Source organism: Saccostrea echinata, unplaced genomic scaffold (genome assembly GCF_033153115.1).
Source record: "Saccostrea echinata isolate AGI-Se365-2 ecotype Australia unplaced genomic scaffold, CSIRO_AGI_Sech_v1 ptg000023l, whole genome shotgun sequence".
In the NCBI taxonomy this organism is placed as follows: domain Eukaryota; kingdom Metazoa; phylum Mollusca; class Bivalvia; order Ostreida; family Ostreidae; genus Saccostrea; species Saccostrea echinata.
Genome location: NW_026889772.1, coordinates 10118085 through 10137303, shown reverse-complemented (window position 1 = coordinate 10137303; position 19219 = coordinate 10118085). Strand labels below are relative to the sequence as shown.

At 33.3% G+C, this 19219-nt stretch overlaps 1 protein-coding gene and 1 long non-coding RNA gene across 2 annotated transcripts; both read right to left on the bottom strand.

Moving 5' to 3' along the window:
- Positions 1 to 9106: 9106 nt before the first annotated feature.
- LOC133191269 (neurofascin-like) lies at positions 9107 to 15305 on the bottom strand. The gene is made up of 7 exons (XM_061327024.1): positions 15116 to 15305; positions 14330 to 14458; positions 10773 to 10875; positions 10215 to 10399; positions 9655 to 9786; positions 9406 to 9564; positions 9107 to 9205 (listed from the first exon to the last, which is right to left on the bottom strand). The coding sequence occupies exons 1-7, from the start codon at positions 15303 to 15305 to the stop codon at positions 9201 to 9203; spliced, it is 903 nt and encodes a 300-aa protein (XP_061183008.1). The 3' UTR covers positions 9107 to 9200.
- A 1301-nt stretch (positions 15306 to 16606) lies between these two features.
- LOC133191446 (uncharacterized) lies at positions 16607 to 17300 on the bottom strand. Its single transcript, XR_009721689.1, has 3 exons — positions 17247 to 17300; positions 16748 to 16859; positions 16607 to 16653 (listed from the first exon to the last, which is right to left on the bottom strand). It is a non-coding gene; the product is annotated as an uncharacterized LOC133191446 (long non-coding RNA).
- Between the last annotated feature and the right edge of the window lie 1919 nt (positions 17301 to 19219).

Here is a 19219-nt window from a genome sequence, read left to right as displayed (position 1 = left end):
TTGAGAAAATATTATTGGTTCGAGATAGTTTGATTTCGTGATTAAAAGAGGAAAAAAAAACATAATGCAGTACTTATGTATTTCTATTTCATAGTTACGAGAACGTGACAAGTTTACGAAAACCTTTAATGTCTACACTATACATTATGAATTCATTGTAAAGTTAAAGGAAGATTCAAACAACGTTGCTTTGTGAGTAAATTTCAAGAGAGGTTACGACTTATCTTACATTTGATGATTTGAATTGTCGATGAAAAAGGTGAAGATAACGAAGTGATCGATCTTTAAAAAAAAAAAAGACTACAAAAAGATAATATCTGTAAACAGGGCATAAAACACGGACCCCGGATTCCAGAGGTGGGATCAGGTGCCTATGAAGAGTAAGCATCCCATGTCGAGCGGTCACACCCGCCGTGAGCCCTATGTTTTGATGAAGTATAAGAAAAATTCCATCTTCAAATTTAGTATAAAAAGGCCAATCAGTCGGTATGAAATTTGTCAGTCAAAATGCGACACATTTATAGGGCCAAATAATGTTTGTTTGCCCTCTCCCGACTCAGGATGAAAATATTGGGTCGGTAGGTAGGTGAGAAATTTTTCCCCAGAAAATTTCAAGCTGAATTTTTACAATCCATTTTCCAGACTGCATAAAAAATAATTGCTTCCTGGAGGTTAAAAAATGTTCTGAGTCGGGCAATTTTTAATCATTCCGTTGCGAGAGGGCAACCAAAGAATATTTTAAAGGTCTAGGTTATATTTGCCAACAAGGTCATTATGACAACCGTAGAATTTATAAAATGCTGAATTTAAATGAGGTTGTTGAAATCCCTATAACATCAAGTTGTCTGTCAGTAGCGTGCCTCGGTTTAAAAATTGTACTCAAAGCATGCTCTTGAGTATCAAATAAAAAGGGAGACATAAACACCATATGCAGGTGACAGTGGAATATAACTACATAAATAAGGAGACTGAATTCATCTCGTTTGAAATACAATTTAGTTGTTAGTTGGTCCTTATCGTCCATAGCCAGTAAATATGAAATATGTGGAGATAACGAACAGTATTCGAGCTCAAAAGTCCATTAAACATTACAAAATAGGAGCAGAGCAAACACGGATCTCTAAGACATCAGAGGTGGGATCAGGTGCCATGGAGGAGTGAGCATCCCCTGCCGACCGGTCACACCCGCCGTGTGCTCCTTGTCATGATCGACTATTCAGTGTGTAAATAATGGCCTAACAATTAGTATGAAAAAAGTCAGTCAGTATTTGACTTAATGATAGATTGTATTTGCTGACTAGGTCATTGTATCGACCATAGAACTTAATATCCAAATATGAAACAGATCTGACAGACTCTGGGGTCTCTTTAATTTCGAGTTCCCTGGGATATATCGAGTCGACATATGAATGGAGGTAACTATAATTGGTAATTGATAAAATGTCGTCGATACATCTAATATCGAGTTGAAGGCAAAAGAGGGTGTTGCAGTTCTTTTGTTATTTTCCCTAAATGTGTAGCAGATTAAAAGAAGAATTTTAAGTCACTGAAAACGATGTTAATTTTTTTCAGATACAACGGTATATACAGCACAATGTAGAACAATATTTGGAAGCTGCATATTGACTTCCAATTTGCCATTAAATGATGTGTAAATTAATCACACAGCAAAATATATCAGATTTTCTGTTTTTTAAATAGGGAATCCCGGTTGTTCTGAAAAATTTCCTCCTTGAAACAGAATAAATTTGATATGTGCACAAAGAGGCAGGAATTTTCTTCAAAACTGCCATTTCCGATTTTTGTTTCAAAGAGGCATATTTTTAAAAAACACAAAAATTGAATAAAAATTATTATCCATGCGAAATGCAAAATGTGTACAAAAAATAACTCAAAGATGATGAGTGTCTGAAATGGTCTAGTGGTTATGCTGGTGGACTACTAAAGAAATTTTACCTGAGAATGGGTTCGAATCCCGGAATGGGTCGTTTATGCATTTTTTTCTTCTTCACTTTTTTTCGTGTATGGAAGTGCAATAAAATATCTATTTTAAGAGAGAGAGAGAGAGGGGGGGGGAGAGAGAGAGAGAATGTCAAGAAGTTAATGAATAATATTTTAAACGCCTGCAGATTTAATTTGTCTTCCTTGATACTGTGACCTAAAACTAATGACATAATGCTATTTTTTAGTTGAAAGGCGATGTCTTGGAAAATAAAGTATTGTTTTAAATTATTATAATTTATTTTTTACATAGTTTACTCATTTTGATTCATTTTTGGTCTGTTATTTAGTGGCCAAGATTTGATTTGAAACAAATAGAACGCCTTGGATGTAGCATAAACAGTGTGATTATGGGACACAGTTTTATTTATTAAAAAACATTCACGGACGTTGTCTACCGTATATCTTTCAAAATGCTGTGCAAGGTGCACTGGCCACTGCATGTGCTTTTTATTGTTGGTTTGAACATATTTTATTGTTTAGATATTACAACAAAAGGATCGGACACAAGTTCTTAAAACTTAGAACGTCCTCTCCTTTATAACAATTAATTACACAAAATAATGTTAAAAATTAAACTACACTGGAACCAAAGGTCAATACGATTATCTTACATAGGTTGTGCATGTACAAAATTGACTTGATGTAGTATGTACAAATGAATTAAATATGTAAATTCAAAAACGACCAGATCTCTTAATAAACAATTGCACATTTAAAAATTAACTTTCATTTTCAGAAATGCTAATCGAATCATCTCCCCATAACAGTACGTGAGTGTATACAATACGTAAATTAATCATTCTAAAAATAGCATTAAACAAATCGTTTCTTGGGACAGTGTATTTCGTACAAGAAAAAAAGTAATGATATGCGTCTTCTATTTTTCCACAAGTGCATAATGGACTGTCAATGATGTTGCACCTAAATAAATCTTTATTCAAAACGCAATTGTGTCTTAATCTAGTATGAATTACATTCCAGTAACGATCACCAAAAGAAAAAAATGCAGGAGTAGGTGTTTTTTGAGAGTTTATACAATTTTTGAAGGAACCTATAGTAGTGGATTGTCTTGTTTCAAGAGGTAAAGAGTTACATTCCCTTATTGCCATTGGGACAAAAGATGATTTATAAATATTTAATCTACACTTAGGGATGCAATAATTTTGTGATTGTCTTGTTACGTAATTTGATTCATGTGATCGAATGTTTGGAAATATTTCTTTCAGATACTCGGGTACCATATTATGAAAAATTTTATACATAGTTGTTCTTACTTTCGACATTCTTCTAATAGCAAGTGGTTCCCATCCAGTTTCAAAATAGAGAAAATCTCGCGATGCTAAAGAAGTTAATCCAGTGACTATTCTTGCTGCTGCTAACTGTAATTTTTCAAATTTTTCGGAATCTTGACTAGAACACCCACACCAAACTTCAGTTGCGTATTCTAACTGAGGTCTTATAAAAGTAGTATATAAAAGAGTTAAAGTTTTAGCACTTACCCTGAACTGCATTTTTTTAAGTAGACCTAATTTTTTATATGCATTGGCAACGATAGAATCAATGTACGCTGACCATGTAAGGTCGTGTGAAAAGAGAATACCTAAGTGGTTTTGTGATGATACAAAATCTAAATAACAGTCTTGAAATTTAAGCCTTGGTAGTTCGACATTTTTCTTAGTACTAAAAAAGATAGCTTTGGTTTTCGAAGGATTAAATTTCAATAGCCACTGTTTAGACCACTGTTCAAGTTGATTTAAATCATAATTCAATCCTACTTGAATATCATGTATGTTTTCAGAACAGTTCTGTAAAGAATTATCATCAGCATACAACCTGCTTAAACTCGACGTATTTTCAGCAACATCATTGACATATATCAAAAATAAAAGTGGTCCCAATACAGACCCCTGAGGGACTCCAGCATGTAATGGTTTAAAATTAGACATAGTATTCCTATGCAATACCCTTTGTGTCCTTAAATCTAAATAACTTTGAAACCATAGCAATAATTTATCGCTAACGCCATAAGTTTGTAACTTAAATAGAAGACCTTTATGCCATACCCGATCAAATGCCTTAGACAAATCACAAAAAACCATACAACAGTGTTTTCCTTCATCTATAGCTTTAGCTATGTAATTGTATGTCTCAATAAGCTGATAAACAGTTGAATGACCTGGTAAAAAACCAGCCTGATATTTATAAAAAAGATTGTTTGAATGAAAATAATTATAAACATATTTAAAAATGACTCGCTCCATAATTTTACCTACGCAGCTTAATAATGACACAGGTCTATAATTTGATAATAATGATGGGTCACCTTTTTTAAATAAAGGAAGTACATTAGCTACTTTCCACTGTTTAGGAAATACACATTCTCTTAAAGATCTATTAAACAGAATACACAAGGGAAATGAGACGCTAAAAATAGTAGCTTTTAACATTTTATGACTAATATTGTCAGGTCCTATGGCCTTGTTCACAGGGAGAATAGAAATTATATCAATCATGTCTTGCTCAACTATTTCAATACTATGAAGAACACTATTACACCATAAAGAAAAATCTGGTAATGCAGGTTCGACATCATGCGACGACGAAATCGAAGCAAAATAGTTGTTTAACGCCTCAACTTTGTCAATATCGCTATATGAAATATGCACATCGCCATTTTCTGTAATATCCTGCAGCGGTGGTATTTCGGATCTGACCTTTGTTTTGAAAACATCTTTTAATAATTTCCAATAAATTTTTGAACTTTTGATACTTGCGTCGATAAGATTGGTCTCTATATTGTTATAATAGTTTGCCATCGCTACTTTTTTCATATTGTTAACTTTGTTGCGTAGTTTTTTAAACTTATCCAAATCTGAATCTTTTTTTGTTTTGTGGGCTTTATTTCTTGCGCGATTTCGCATACGAACTGTTTTCCGCAGTGCAGAATCGAACCAGGGCTTATCTTTAGGCCTTATAGTTACTGTTTTTTCGGGAATGCATTGTTTTACATGGTTTAAAAAACTCGTTGAAAAATTACTCTCCGCCTGGTCTATATCTTTGGCGTCATTAATAAGCGTATTCCAATCTGTGTTGCGTATAAGTGTGTTTAGTGTTTCAAAATCCGCATTTTTGTATATCCATATTTTCCTATCATATGATTGTTTTTGTATTGTATGTGATTTGAGATAGATGTATGTACCTTTGTGGTCGCTGAGAGAGTGTTCAACGTCTATTGTCCCAGAGTCCAATACATCGTCGTGTAGACTTTCACTAACAAGAATTGGGTCTATGAGAGATTTCGTGTTTTTCGTGACTCTAGTTGCGTCGCATACTGTGTTTTGAAAGGAGTATTTTAAGAGAATTTCATTGACTACATTTGTGATTTGGAGATTTAGAAAGTTTACATTTAAGTCACCTAAGATTAAAATTCTATCGGATATATCAACAGCCTTTTCAAGGGACCATTCAAACTTTTTCCAAAATGAATTATCGGAGTTAGGAGGACGGTACACACAGCAGAGGAGAATATTGCAGGTAGGATCGCTGATTTCTACCCATATACATTCAAGGTTCAAAGGTTCAAGATCAGGGCGTCTCTTAACGCTTTTTATTGTTCAAACTTTCTCGTACAATACGGCAATAGTGATACATGCATGTAAAAATAAATAAAGTGAAAAATAAAAAGGTTAACGTTCACTAAAAGGTCGCCAATCGGTTCCTACGTTAAGAAAAAACTATGCATGAAATAAACATAAAATGTGAAGTGTTTGAACCTATATCAAGCTGGAAATACCCGCCATAAGCACAAAGTCATCTACGTAGATTTTCTGTATTTAGACATAACTCTCCATGCGTGGTGGGTATTTAAATGTCCTTCTCGATATAGGGAATAATCGCGAGTTTCTGCAACACCCTCTTTAATGCTTTCTTCTTCTCATGTAGAAGTTTTTGAATGAATTCTGCTTCATAGTAGTATATAAAAAAACAGGTCGGCTAATAAAGGAGTACAATTAGTGCCCATCGAAATTTCAATAGTTTGTTCGAAGAACTGGTTCCCAAAGACTACTGAGTATATAGATGTTGTCAATGAGGAACTCAAGCATCATTTTAATGTCAAATTCAGACTATTTGTGTGTAGAATCAGCGTGATTTTTAACAAAGTAATTTTGTTGATGACCAATTACAGGAAAATTTCCGAATTTTATTTTTATTGAAAAACAGTTGTCTATGTCTCTGATATCAAACGTATAGTTTTTAATTTATTGGGAGAAATGATAGTGTAAAGTGTTGACAATTGATACGTTTTGATGTTACTGACTTCTGAAAAATTTTGTGATATAAAATTTTCTAAAAGTTCTTTGGAATTTTTTAAAATCCACATTTGATTTACACCACTTCTCGCATATGCTATAGCACAATACCTCTGAAGTTTCTCCTTTATAGCAGTTAATATTTTTATGAGGAGTAAAGATAGGGGCTTGGTAGAGTATTTGAAGGACCAGATCTAGATGTAAAGACAAATAATGAACCTGCAATGTATCTTTGTTTAATTGTAAAGGATTTTTATGAAGATTAGGAATCCATTATAGGTAGGTAGATCGAACTCACCATTCGTTGATTGGAATGTTAAAAGTATTAAAGACTGATATAAGTTTTTGAAGAATTTCAAACTTGGAAAGTGAACTGTGCATATAAGATGGATTTCAAGAAGTAGAATTAAACAGAAGTGTTTATCGACAAGGAATTTGCAATTGTTTTGTGATTACAACGATTTATTTAGTAAAACTTTGTGGAAAGTATTATTTTTTCATTACATATCATAGTTCTCAAACCATTTGATCATTTTTGTTTCACATAAAAAATGGGCGTTTATATAGCCTGTATTTCTTTAAATATTTCATAAACTACCCGACCAAAACTACACATGTCTTGCACATTGTTGGGAAATGGATTTTTCACCAGTTTGACAAATATATTATAAGGTTGTAAAGTAATATCATAGGCATGTGGAAAAAGCATTTAAAGGGTTTTAAATTGTTAAATATCGGTGGTCGGCGCGCCGCATTTTTTTTTGGGGGGGGGGGGAGGGGGGCTTTTTAAACATAGCACTGTAAGCGATATTTTCTATAATACCAGGATATACGGAAATATAGTGTGACAAAATTTGCGTCCATAAAATCTCTATTATCTGGACTACTAATGTAGGAATTTAAAAAAAAAAAAAAGCACTCTGATTGTACACACAAGTACTCTGAAGTTGACATTAAAAAGATGCTCGAGTTTCTGATTGATAATATCTATGTGGTTTTTGGAGACCAGGTCTTCCAACAATCTATTGGAATTGCTATGGGTACCAATTGTGCCCCGTTATTAGCAGACCTATTTTTGTATTCATATGAAGCAGAATTTGTTCAAAATCTTTTACGTGAAAAGAAGAAAACACTTGTTGTGGCCTTCAACTCGACATTTAGATATATCGACGACGTATTGTCAATTAACAATGGTTATTTCCATTCTTATGTCGACACAATATATCCCGGTGAGCTTGAGATAAAAGATACCACAGAGTCTAACACATCTGTTTCATATTTGGGTATTGAAAAAGGCGTTAATGGTAATCTAACAACAAAGCTTTATGATAAATGATGACTTTAACTTTTCAATCGTCAACTTCCCTTACTTATGCAGCACTATACCCTTATCACCTGCATACGGAGTTTATGTCTCTCAGTTGATTCGATACGCCAGAACATGCTCTACGTATGAACAATTTCTAAAACAAGGTAAGTTATTGACAAACAAGTTGATGAAACAAGAATATCAACATTCTCGTTTAAAGTCATCATTTGGCAAGTTCTATGGTCGATACAATGACCTTGTCAGCAAATACAATCTATCATTAGGTCAAATGCTGACTGACTTTTTTCATACTATTTGTTAAGCCATTATTTACACGCTGAATTGTCGACGGATTTTTCCGCTATGGCAAGGAGCACACGGCGGGTGTGACCGGTCGTCAGGGGATGCTCACTCCTCCATGGCACCTGATCCCACCTCTGAAGTTTTAGATGTCCGTGTTTGCTCTGCTCCTATTTTGTAATGTTTAATGGACTTTTGAGCTCGAATACTGTTCGTTATCTCCGTATATTTCATCCATTATCACAGATCCGAGCCTTATTCAGTTGTCGAATAATCCAAATATGGACTTTCCTTGACTTTTACAAATAGACTATTCAAAACTTTCAAAGGGACATAGTAAAGTTTGGTGCGAATGTGATGAAGGCCTAACTGTTTATTTACATAAGGCAGTAGTGAATCAAAGGGGACATAGTGTATAACAGGTTTATTGTAAGACCGATGTCCATGATTAAACTTAAGTCTCCGTGTACTGTTAAAAAGTCCCATCACATTCACATTGCTATACCTTGGGCTTGAAAAATTCCCAACACCATCGACATTGCCTTGCTACCGTATGGAAAGACCGTGCCTAGCTTTCTTATCCAGTATTCCTCTCGTTGTCTACGGAAAGGTATACTCGATGATGGGATGTTAGTAAGATGGTAAATCTTTTCTAGAATTCTAAATTTCATTGACAAAATAGAATGATCAGGTGAATTAAAATGCCTATCATTTTTTTTTTAATTTTCTAATATATTAGTAAAATTACAGAAGACCATTTAGGAACGATCAAAAAATATTTTTGATGTAAGGAATTTTTGAACTTGTTAAAACAAATATTATTCTTTCTTTTTTTCCATTACAACGAATTTAATTTATCATAACAGATTTGTTGAATTCGTTATAAAGAATTCAGAAATTTTCTATAACAGATTAAATTCGTTAAAACGAATTTCCAAACTTGTTATAACGTATCCAAACGGAAATATTTAGTTGAGCCAATCCCCGAACTGAAATTACTTCTCACAGGCTTGAAAACACAGGGGTTAGCTGTACCATCAAGTTCCATACAGTACACTAGTCTCTGACACTGCAATCTTCAATACGATTCAGAATGAGTAAATTTGATAATTTATTGATGTACTTCAGAATTTACATAATTACATAAGAAAAAAGACTTTTTGAGTTGTTTTCAGGATTTAAATTCCAAACGTTTGAATAATCAAAAATTGGAATAATCCTTCTTTATCCAGTCGATGAGAAATTTCTTATATATTCTGTATCCGCGGCATCTCTCATTAATCTGAAATATCATGCAGATCTTTATTATACCATTACATAACAGCATACTTACACTGAATGTGACATTCTTTACATGTTATTACATGTAAATACTTACATTTTGAAAATGAAGTCATTTACAAAAAAGAAAAAAAAAATAGACCCTCAACATTCAAAAGAGAATCAAAATTTTATACCTACTATACTTACAAATAAACTTACCCAGTATGTTAAGATAGAAATCAGCGAACACATAACCATGCGTGTTCGAGGCATTACACTGCAGGACCATTCTATCTTGGTGGTTCACATTGACAAATGTGATGTTGTTTGCGTCAGGATTCAAAAATCGGTGGCTGTGTAGAATTGGTTTTTGAGATTCTGGGGAAATTAAATAAAGATACGAATTAACATACTTCTAATTAATTTAAACCTTAATAAAACTATGTGCTAAAAATAACTTTATATTACCCTGAAGCTTGATCCCATTGATGAACCATGTTATGACTGGCTCAGGATAACCTTTGGCCTTACAAATAAAGGTCACTGTTGCCCCGGCGCTTGCATTTATGTCATGCGGTTCAATGTCCCAGTATGGTTTAGCTAAAGAAATTATTTGTCATAATCATTTGAACATTAATAATTCAACGACATCAAGATTAGACCTAAATTCATCCACTGAATCTGAAAATGGCGGCTTCTAAAGGAAAGTGAATTATATCAATTAAAGGACACTTAGACATTACATACTTCTGTCCAGATTTATTAAACTTTACAAAGTGTTGCTCGCTAGTACTACAATTTTTTTTAACAGATACAATAATCTATAATCTAGTAATGCTACCCCAAAATCTACTCAGTCGTGTCCCAGTGCAGTATTACCCTTTAATACTTTCATAGAAATTTCTTGCATCTTTTTGAAAAATCTTGTTTTCAGACAAAATGTCAGAATGAAATTTCATCTAATTTCTGCAAGTTGATATGTATTGGATTGGAGTTTAAAAATTACACAAAAAGCATAGGTTTATTACATTCCACTCGAACTGAAATATCCCGGTATGCCAGCGATCCGTTACTGTTTGAGCCATAGCATTGATAAGACCCAGCGTCCCCCTCTGTTACATTTGTAATGGTAAGTTCCTGTCCCCCGAGGGATACGTTATATTCATGTGGAAGGACATCGTAGTTCTTTGACCATAGCACATCCGGGGTAGGGCTAAAAATTAAATCCGGGTTTTTAGGAATGGTATTATAAACGTCATTTGTCGCAATTCTGTGCAAATTAATAAACGATTAGTAAAAATCATGTAAGAATTCCTTCTTTTTATTAAAGTAATGCATGCATTCTATCGTTTTAATCTCAATATGTATATGTACACTGTACTTATCAAACATTCAGATTTTAGATTCATTTAATCTTTATTGTCAATTTACTTTAGGAAATATTATCTTTAAGTTTAAAAAAAAAATTTAAAAGTAATAAAAAATTTTAAAAAATTAAAAAAAAAAAAAAAAAAAAAAAAAAAAAGATTTTAATTTGAAAAAGACGAAAATTATGTCCTGTTATTAAATGAATAAATTTGACTTACTTTCCACTGAATATACATTTGAGTTTGAGTGACTCTCCTTTTAGACCTAATACATTAGAGGGTGAGGACCATAGATACTCGGCAGGTCTTTGCAGTGGTAAATCTAGAACCAGAAGTAAAAAAAAAATACAATGAATCAATAAAAAAGACTTGTTCTCAAGTATGTAAAAATATCAATAAGATTTGCAAACTTTATAAGGCGTGTGGTCCCGTATTCAACCAACTGTCATGGTTTTCAGGTGATATGCTCTACAAAATATACAAATTACAAATCGAAAAGATATTTTGAAATTTTCGTCCATAAACTGAAGATCTTTTTATGCTCTGAAGTAAACCAAAAAGTGAATGTCCACTATTCTAATCCAATCTACGATAAGTGTAATATCTCTGTATTGTTCTTGGAAATTTTCAGAAACCTGTAATAATCATGCTTGCCCTGGCCACAGGGGGAAAATTAAGTTAAGTTTACTTCTGTATACCTCTGTAATAAAAATTATTATAATACAAGAACCCAAAATGCCCTGTCACCATGTAGGTCACCTACATGAGGTTCACAGAGTATGAATACCGGTACTTTGACCCCACCAAGAACTGGTACTATGGATTCATGTGACAAAATATCAGTTTAGTGAAGACCTCGTTATTATTATTATATTCATCTAGTTTGTCCCCTAGAAGTTTGGAAATGAAGAAGATTTTTAAAGATAGAATATATTGTAAACATATCATCAACTTAGCCCTACTTATAGCTAGCTGTAATGCATAATTAGTTTGCTGGTTAAATTTAAAGTTAAGAAAAATCAAATTTTCTAAAGCAGTGTATTAATAACAATTTTAAAAATATGACCAACTAATCTTTGGACCCAGGGGACATGAATTTTATAAATTTTGTATAGGGCTCTCCATAATCATCATGAAAAAAATACACATTGAGAGCAAAGCAAACAGGGACCCCTGAAAATCAGAGGTGAGATCAGGTGCCATGGAGGAGTAAGTATCTCCAGGTGACCGCCGTAAGCAATTTGTCTTGACTGGGCGAACGATGAAATCCGTAGAAAATTCAGTTTGAAAATAATGACCTAACAAGAAACAAAACAAAACAGAAAACAAATCTCAGTCAACATAAGACCTAATGACGGATTGTACTTGCAAATAAAAGCAGTGTATCGATCTAAGAATTTGTGATAGTTTGACATCAATGTCTCCCTCTTGCAAAACAAAAAGAATTTGTCATACTCAACGGTGTCTTTTATTTCAAGTTCTTTGGGATATATCGAATCAAGATATAAAAGAAAATGAATATTGTTAATATTGTTAATTGATAAAACGTCTTTGATAAATGTCAAAATGAAGTCCATGGCAAGAGACTTCTCTTTTCACGTAGATTTTTTTTAAAAATAAGTTCTACTTCACATATACAGAGACAGGTCTGATATTAAAGGAGCTAATAAAGGGGCACAATTTGAGCCCATGGAATTCCAACAGATTGTTGGAAGACTTGGTCTCGAAAGACTACATAGATATCGATCATCAACGAGAAATTCAAGCATTTTTTTAATATCAACAGAGTATTTGTGTGATTTTTAACAACTTGAAGGTACATGTAAATATGTAGATGACCAATCAAAAATTATGAAAATTTCCGAGTTCCATTTTAATTGAAGAAGCATTTGTCCATCAATCAAAAAGCATGGTCTTAAAAATTCATTTCGAGGAATGGATTTATATAAATGAAATGTGATGATAACAAATGTGATCATGCTCAAAAGTCCCTTTAAACAATACATTTGTGAGGCGTTGGGAAGTCATCGGTTTTGATGATACTGATTTGCATAATTTTTTTGTTTTAGTATCCAACTGATTGACACTCCTTCTCCGATATGTTGTTGCACTACACTGCAATTTTTTTCCCAGCACTGCTGTTGATATTTTCGTTAGGTGTACAGAAAGAAACTTCAATGCTAGAACATTTTCCCAATGTATATTTCTTGAGAAGATTTTCATGCAGTTCTGGAATCAAATTCAAATTCACTCTGGTTGTTGGGAACATTGAAAATATTTAAAATTAACATATGATCATGAGGAATTTCTTCTCCAGAAAGAGAAATATGAGTCTAAGTTCGAACGCATCATGTAGAATTAAATCCAAGTTCCTCTAAAATGTAATTTTTAGAATGATCCTAACAAAAAAGACTATGTTGTTGCATGCTTTGTCAAATAGAGCCTAAACATACTGATCATGTACCCATCTAATATTTAATACCAGATTCATGCAATATCCTCCTTAGACTCGTTATCCATTCTGACAAAGTGCTCAATTCCATCATAATTGGCTCGTTGTCTGCATTGGAAATACAGTGTACTAATGAAATAAGCCATTTTTAATACTGGCCAATTTTTCTCAAAACTAGGTCTAAACCAAAGGCTCCTGAGCATGATTTTAATAAAGTGCTGTGTTTATCATGTACTGTGTATTATTCATTAACAGAGAGGGAGATTGTACCTGTCATAGCGATAGAAACACAGACCCAGGGACCATGACACAGTACTGCATGATTATTATCATAGAAGAAGATTGACTGCTTGATGTTCATAATGAAATATGGAGATAACAAACAGTATTCAAGCTCAGAAGTCCATTCAAACGATACAGATCAGAAGCAGAGCAAACATGGACTTTTAAAACATCAGAGGTGAGATCATGTACCATGGAGGAGTAAGCATCCCCTGCCGACCGGTCACACCCGCCGTGTGCTCCTTCTCATGATCGGGATAAAAGGAAAAAAACGTAGACAATTCAGTGTGTGGAGAATAGCCTAACAGTTAGTATGGAAAACGTCAGTCAGCATTTGATTTAATGATAGATCGTATTCGCTGGCAAAGGTCATTGTATCGACCATAGAACTTGCAAAATGATGACTTCAAACGAGACTGTTGATATTCTTGTTTCATCAACTTGTTTGTTAATGGCTTGCCTTGTTTTAGAAATTAGACATAAACCCCATACGCAGGAGTAAAGAAAAAGATTTTTGAAAAATATATATTAATTTTCAATGGTTTCACTATTGCTGCACCAATTAAGCCTCAATGAGGCGAAGATTATGAATTTTCCCATTTTTGTTTCCCTTAGTCCATAGGAGCTATGAGACAAGTTTGCATAATTTGGATCAGCTATCACAGAGGAGAAACTGAAATATTTGAAAGTTTACAAACGATTGACATAGTGTTGAGCAAGTGGTCCTGAAAATGAAGTGTGCTAGTGCTAAAAATTGTTAGTAGTTTTTGCTTTTATTATTTGTTTGGCTAGTTGAATTTTGTTTGTATTGTTTTGTGTCGCTTTTTGTTGTACGTTTGAACGGTTTTATTGTATATTATTGTGTGTGTGTGTGTGTGTGTGTGTGTGTGTGTGTGTGTGTGTGGGTGAGGGGGTGTGTGTGTGTGTTTATTTATTTTGTTTTTGTTTTGTGTTTTGTTTTTTAGTTTTCTTTAGGGTGTCAAATGTTAAGTTTAAAATGAATTCAAGACATTTTTAGACTGTGTTCGTATTTTTTACTTACTTCCTCTGGGAATGATGTGAATGGCTTTGTCATACGTATTTTTTCTTACGAAGTGATTAGTAACCATACACCTATATGCTTTTCCGTTCTGGTAATCTTCTTGTTGAACATTGGTGATGTATAAGCGACCTGTAAAGGTTCGGAGATTTTCAGCGTCTCTGTGTTTCTAACTTCAAGAAGTAGTGATATGTATTTGTCATTGTATTAAATTTTATTTTGTGATTAAGCTTAAAAAATTCTTTCAAAATGTATTATATCCAACATTTTGTGAAAACATCTAAAATTAAACATTTTATAAAAATTATGTTTTCTCACAAAGTTTACAAAACACTAAATTGAACACATAAATGCTTTTTAAAGCATGCTCTACAAATTTGAAAGATATTGCATTTTACATCTCATTACCCTTGTTAACAAATGTAAAATAACTCTTACCCTTTAAAAAATAAGTAAACCTCTACTCTATAATTTAAAAATAAAATTTCCACATAGCATAATTCTGCCGATTATACTGGGGTGGAGCACAAACATAATGTTTGTTCTGCTTTTATAGGTAGACATAGATTGTTCATGACGTATATCATATAATAGTTACTTAAGATCACTAACAAATAATTATATAATTTATAATGACTATGAAGAGACTGGTCAGAGAAATCCTTTAACTTTTGTCCTTTTATTCGTATGTGACGAAATATGTTCATATTAAATCAAGTATATAAAGCAACACCTAGGTATACAGATTTACTTTGTTGAAGAAAAAAAAAGCATTGACAATTAACGGACCTTCGTAATCCTTTGTGATTCTGTTGTTATAATTTACAAGCTCCACATGTCCCTCACTTGAGATTAGGATCCACTCGATATCAGCCATAGGAACACTGGGGGGTGGTACACAGTTCAGCGATACAGCCTCACCAAGGTAGGGACTCAGAGCTATCGGTGACGCCGTAGTAAAATCATCCAGTTTTCCCATCCTTAATTCAAATAGGTATAATAATGAATCATCTGTGGTGTACATTGAGACTTCCCTCATTGTAAGTAAGACTTCTCCCGGAAGTTTTGCTATGATATGAGGATTCTCCCAAAGGACTGGCTATACCTTATCCTCGAGAGACTGACCACGGGATATAGTGAGCCTTCTTCCGGGGAGATTTCACTATATATAGTCATTCTTAAGGAGGGAGAGACTCACTACATGTAACCAATAGCCATTCTTTTCCCCCTTTATAGCGTAGCTTCCCCCTTTCAGGAATAGTCCCTTTGGTTTTGTATTTGTATAAAAATACCAGACTATATTATTTTGTCAATTTTTAAATTTTGTATTTACATGCTAATATTGAAATTTATATAATTTAATTCTGGTGTAAATTATGCATTGACGATATGATTCATACGTAGGAGGAACCTCACAATTATTGGTTAGGTAGAAGAATCACTATATAGCCTCTCTTCCCCTCAGGGAGAAGACTCACTATAGGGTTTCCTATAGAGCCAGTCTACCCGGTGGGTGGAGGGAGGAGGTCTCACTATGGGGTAAGCCTCGATCGTTACATAACACGGAAATATAGAAACAATGTATAAAACATATTACTCATTTTTGACTAATATTTACAGTCATCTAATATTTTCTCCTTTATTTCTTTTGAAAAATGATATCAATAAATCAATTTTAACGGACTTCCTAAGTTAGATTCTGGTTTTAAAGCTTTCTGGATAATAGTTTTATTTAAGAAGTATAAAAGATCAACAGTTTCATGCCTTTTCCATCAATGTAATTGTATGCATCTGTGATACCAAGTTTTACGTACTATCACCAATTTTATGAAATATTTCATGAAGATATCAATAGCAAATTGTTTCCTTGTTCATAACGGGGATGAATAGTTACAATATTGCCAATGCAGGTTACTGTTACGTTGTGTGTGTGTGTGTGTGTTGCAACCCTTCATTCCTGTATAAATAAAACATGTCATTGTATATATACCCGGTACATACAATTTATGTCGGGTAAAGGAATGATAGAGGATGACACTGGTAGTTCTTTGAAAGAATGCACTCAAATATGTACGCAAAGACTCCGATTATCTATCTTGAACAGAAATTGGGAAGTCCACAAATGAAACTACAAAATATATATATACCTTAAATTCACATTGATTGAAGTTGATATTCCATATTGATTTTCAGCTAGACACTGAAAAACTCCCTCGTCCCTTTCGTCAGTGTAACGTATGGTAAGGTTTCCCTCGCCAGGAACTTGGACAAATCTGTCGTCATTTCCAGACGGATTCAATTTAATGCCGTTCCTCTTCCAATGATAACTATTATGAAAAAACAGATGATAAAAACTTTTTTGTCTCTTAAAAAATGGTAAAATCCATTAAAACTTAGTAATAATGAGCTAAACTGACGTACACTGGAGTTGGCAGTCCGTCAGCCAAACAAGGCAGCGTCACAGATTCACCAATTTTGTAATAAACATCCAAATCTGGCTGTATGTGAATTGCAGGTGGGTGATTTAATATCACTGTAATAAAAACTGGTCAGAATGAACAAGTAAAATTTATACATAATCCATGATCAATTCATTCGAATTCATAATCGATTCATTAGGATTTTTTAGCATGAATCTATTACATTGACCATTTGATCACTTTAGTGCCAAATGTTTTATGAATACCTAATGGAGCTTTCCGCAATTATATGATGAAACAATTTTCCAGCATTCCTACTTTAAAATAAGTCTTTTACCCTAAATTCAAACATTTGCTTCCACCCACCACAAATTATTTATGTATTTGGCCACTGTTCAAGCTGTCAAAAAGTACATCAAGTAATTTAACCAAAAATAGATTTTTTTTTTTTAAAATTCAACATATAAATGCGTAAGTGTTGAGTTCCTAGTTTTTCTTACCTAAAAGTGTTTCACATGATCCAAATAAAGAAATGAATAGAGAGAAAACAGAGGTCCTTCTGATATTCATGACAAATAACTTATCTGTAGCTTAGACCCTTTAGCAAAAAGTGCACTATTACACAAGAAATTGTGTGAATATAGGGCGCATATCTCTACAAGGACACAATTATTATATTCTTGGTATCGATTACAAGGGGCACATGTCCACTTGAAACGTCACCTTTCACAATCTATAAAAGATAAAAATGTTCCGAATCCAATACCCTCTGAGAAGCGGAAGCATATTTGGAGCATTTAATTTTATTTAGATTGCACATGCTAATCAACCAAGCGATCTCTACACAAAATGCCACGATACTTTGCCACTTTTTTTAACCTACGCAATGGTATTAAGAAGGTTAGATAAGATAAATACTAAATAGGTAGACACCGTGAAAATAAAATCCCTTACGGTGTATTTTAGATAAAATAACTTTTCATCTTTAGACGTCTCTCTTTCTCTTTAGCACAACTTGAAGGACTAAACAGACATTCATTCTTTTAATGTTCCCAAAATATCGAATGGCATATCGTTACGTCTATCCGTCCCTTTTCAATGCGTTTAATATTTGGCTTTAACTTACTTGTATGAACCGTTGTGGGCAAATTCTTTACGTTTAGCATGCATATTCAGCTATTACTGCACTTGCAAATGTGTTTGGATAACAGGCCCCATCATAGTTACTTTTTCCATTAGTATATTCATCCTGGTCATTTCATTAAAATGGTAACTGATTTCCATTACTTCAAATTAAATTGTAATCAGTTACGAAAGCCGGATAGGCTCATTTTTGACAAGATAAAAAAATAATTAACTCGTTATAACGAGATAGTTATCTTGTTATAACGAGTTAGTATCTCGTTATAACGAGTTAGTTATCTCGTTATAACGAGTTAGTTATCTCGTTATAACGAGTTAATATCTCGTTATAACGAGTTAGTTATCTCGTTATAACGAGTTAGTTATCTCGTTATAACGAGTTAGTATCTCGTTATAACGAGTTAGTATCTCGTTATAACGAGATAATTATCTCGTTATAACGAGTTAGTATCTCGTTATAACGAGTTAGTTATCTCGTTATAACGAGTTAGTATCTCGTTATAACGAGTTAGTTATCTCGTTATAACGAGTTAGTTATCTCGTTATAACGAGTTAGTTATCTCGTTATAACGAGATAATTATCTCGTTATAACGAGATAATTATCTCGTTATAACGAGTTAGTTATGTCGTTATAACGAGACAGTTTTCTTGTTATTTTGAGACTTAATAGCAATATAGGAATAAAAATGGCTGCAGTTTTAAATGCCATTGAATTTTTAGCAAGTAATTATCAGTCAAATTTAACTTGAACAATTGATAAATGGTTTAATTTGCTCTGGGATTGACTTATGATTAAATCTTGAACTATTTCGCTGTCAATAATCATAGCAACTCTAAGGCGAACACATTTACACATTTTCGTGAACTCCTCCTCAAATTGTTGCATTAGGACGCGATATTTTTCTTAAAATAATATTGCCAAACATACTTGCTTCAAACTTTGGCAATTTATTTATTACAACTATTTCTGATGAATGACACTATTTCGATATGTTTTGGACGACTTATACACTTTCATATATCAATTTCTATACCGCTAAAAAAAAATATCAGAGACAATATAAGTGCAACATATCGTTTATGCAACATATAATATATAGATTACAGTGTTATACATATGTTACTTCTGAGATTCAGAAATGTTTTGAAGACGGGGGATGGTGAGACATCAGCAGTAAGATCAGAGGCGTAGTAATAGAGGGGCTAATGTCCACACCATCACTTTTGAAAAGGGGGCGGTCAAGAGTATCTTTGTGCCCCTTCCTCCATATTTTTTTACCTGAGTAAATATCTCCCGAAAATAATGGCGAATACTCGTAGTTGGAATAT

Bases quoted from the DNA above. Each gene is read 5' to 3' on its own strand.
- LOC133191269 (XM_061327024.1), bottom strand. From the start codon at position 15,305: ATGGGAAAACTGGATGATTTTACTACGGCGTCACCGATAGCTCTGAGT. The intron at 10,400-10,772 runs GTAAGTCAAATT...TTTAATTTTTAG, and splicing joins AAATGTATATTCAGTGGAAA to CCCTACCCCGGATGTGCTAT. The intron at 9,787-10,214 runs GTAATAAACCTA...TAATTTCTTTAG, and splicing joins TATTTCAGTTCGAGTGGAAT to CTAAACCATACTGGGACATT.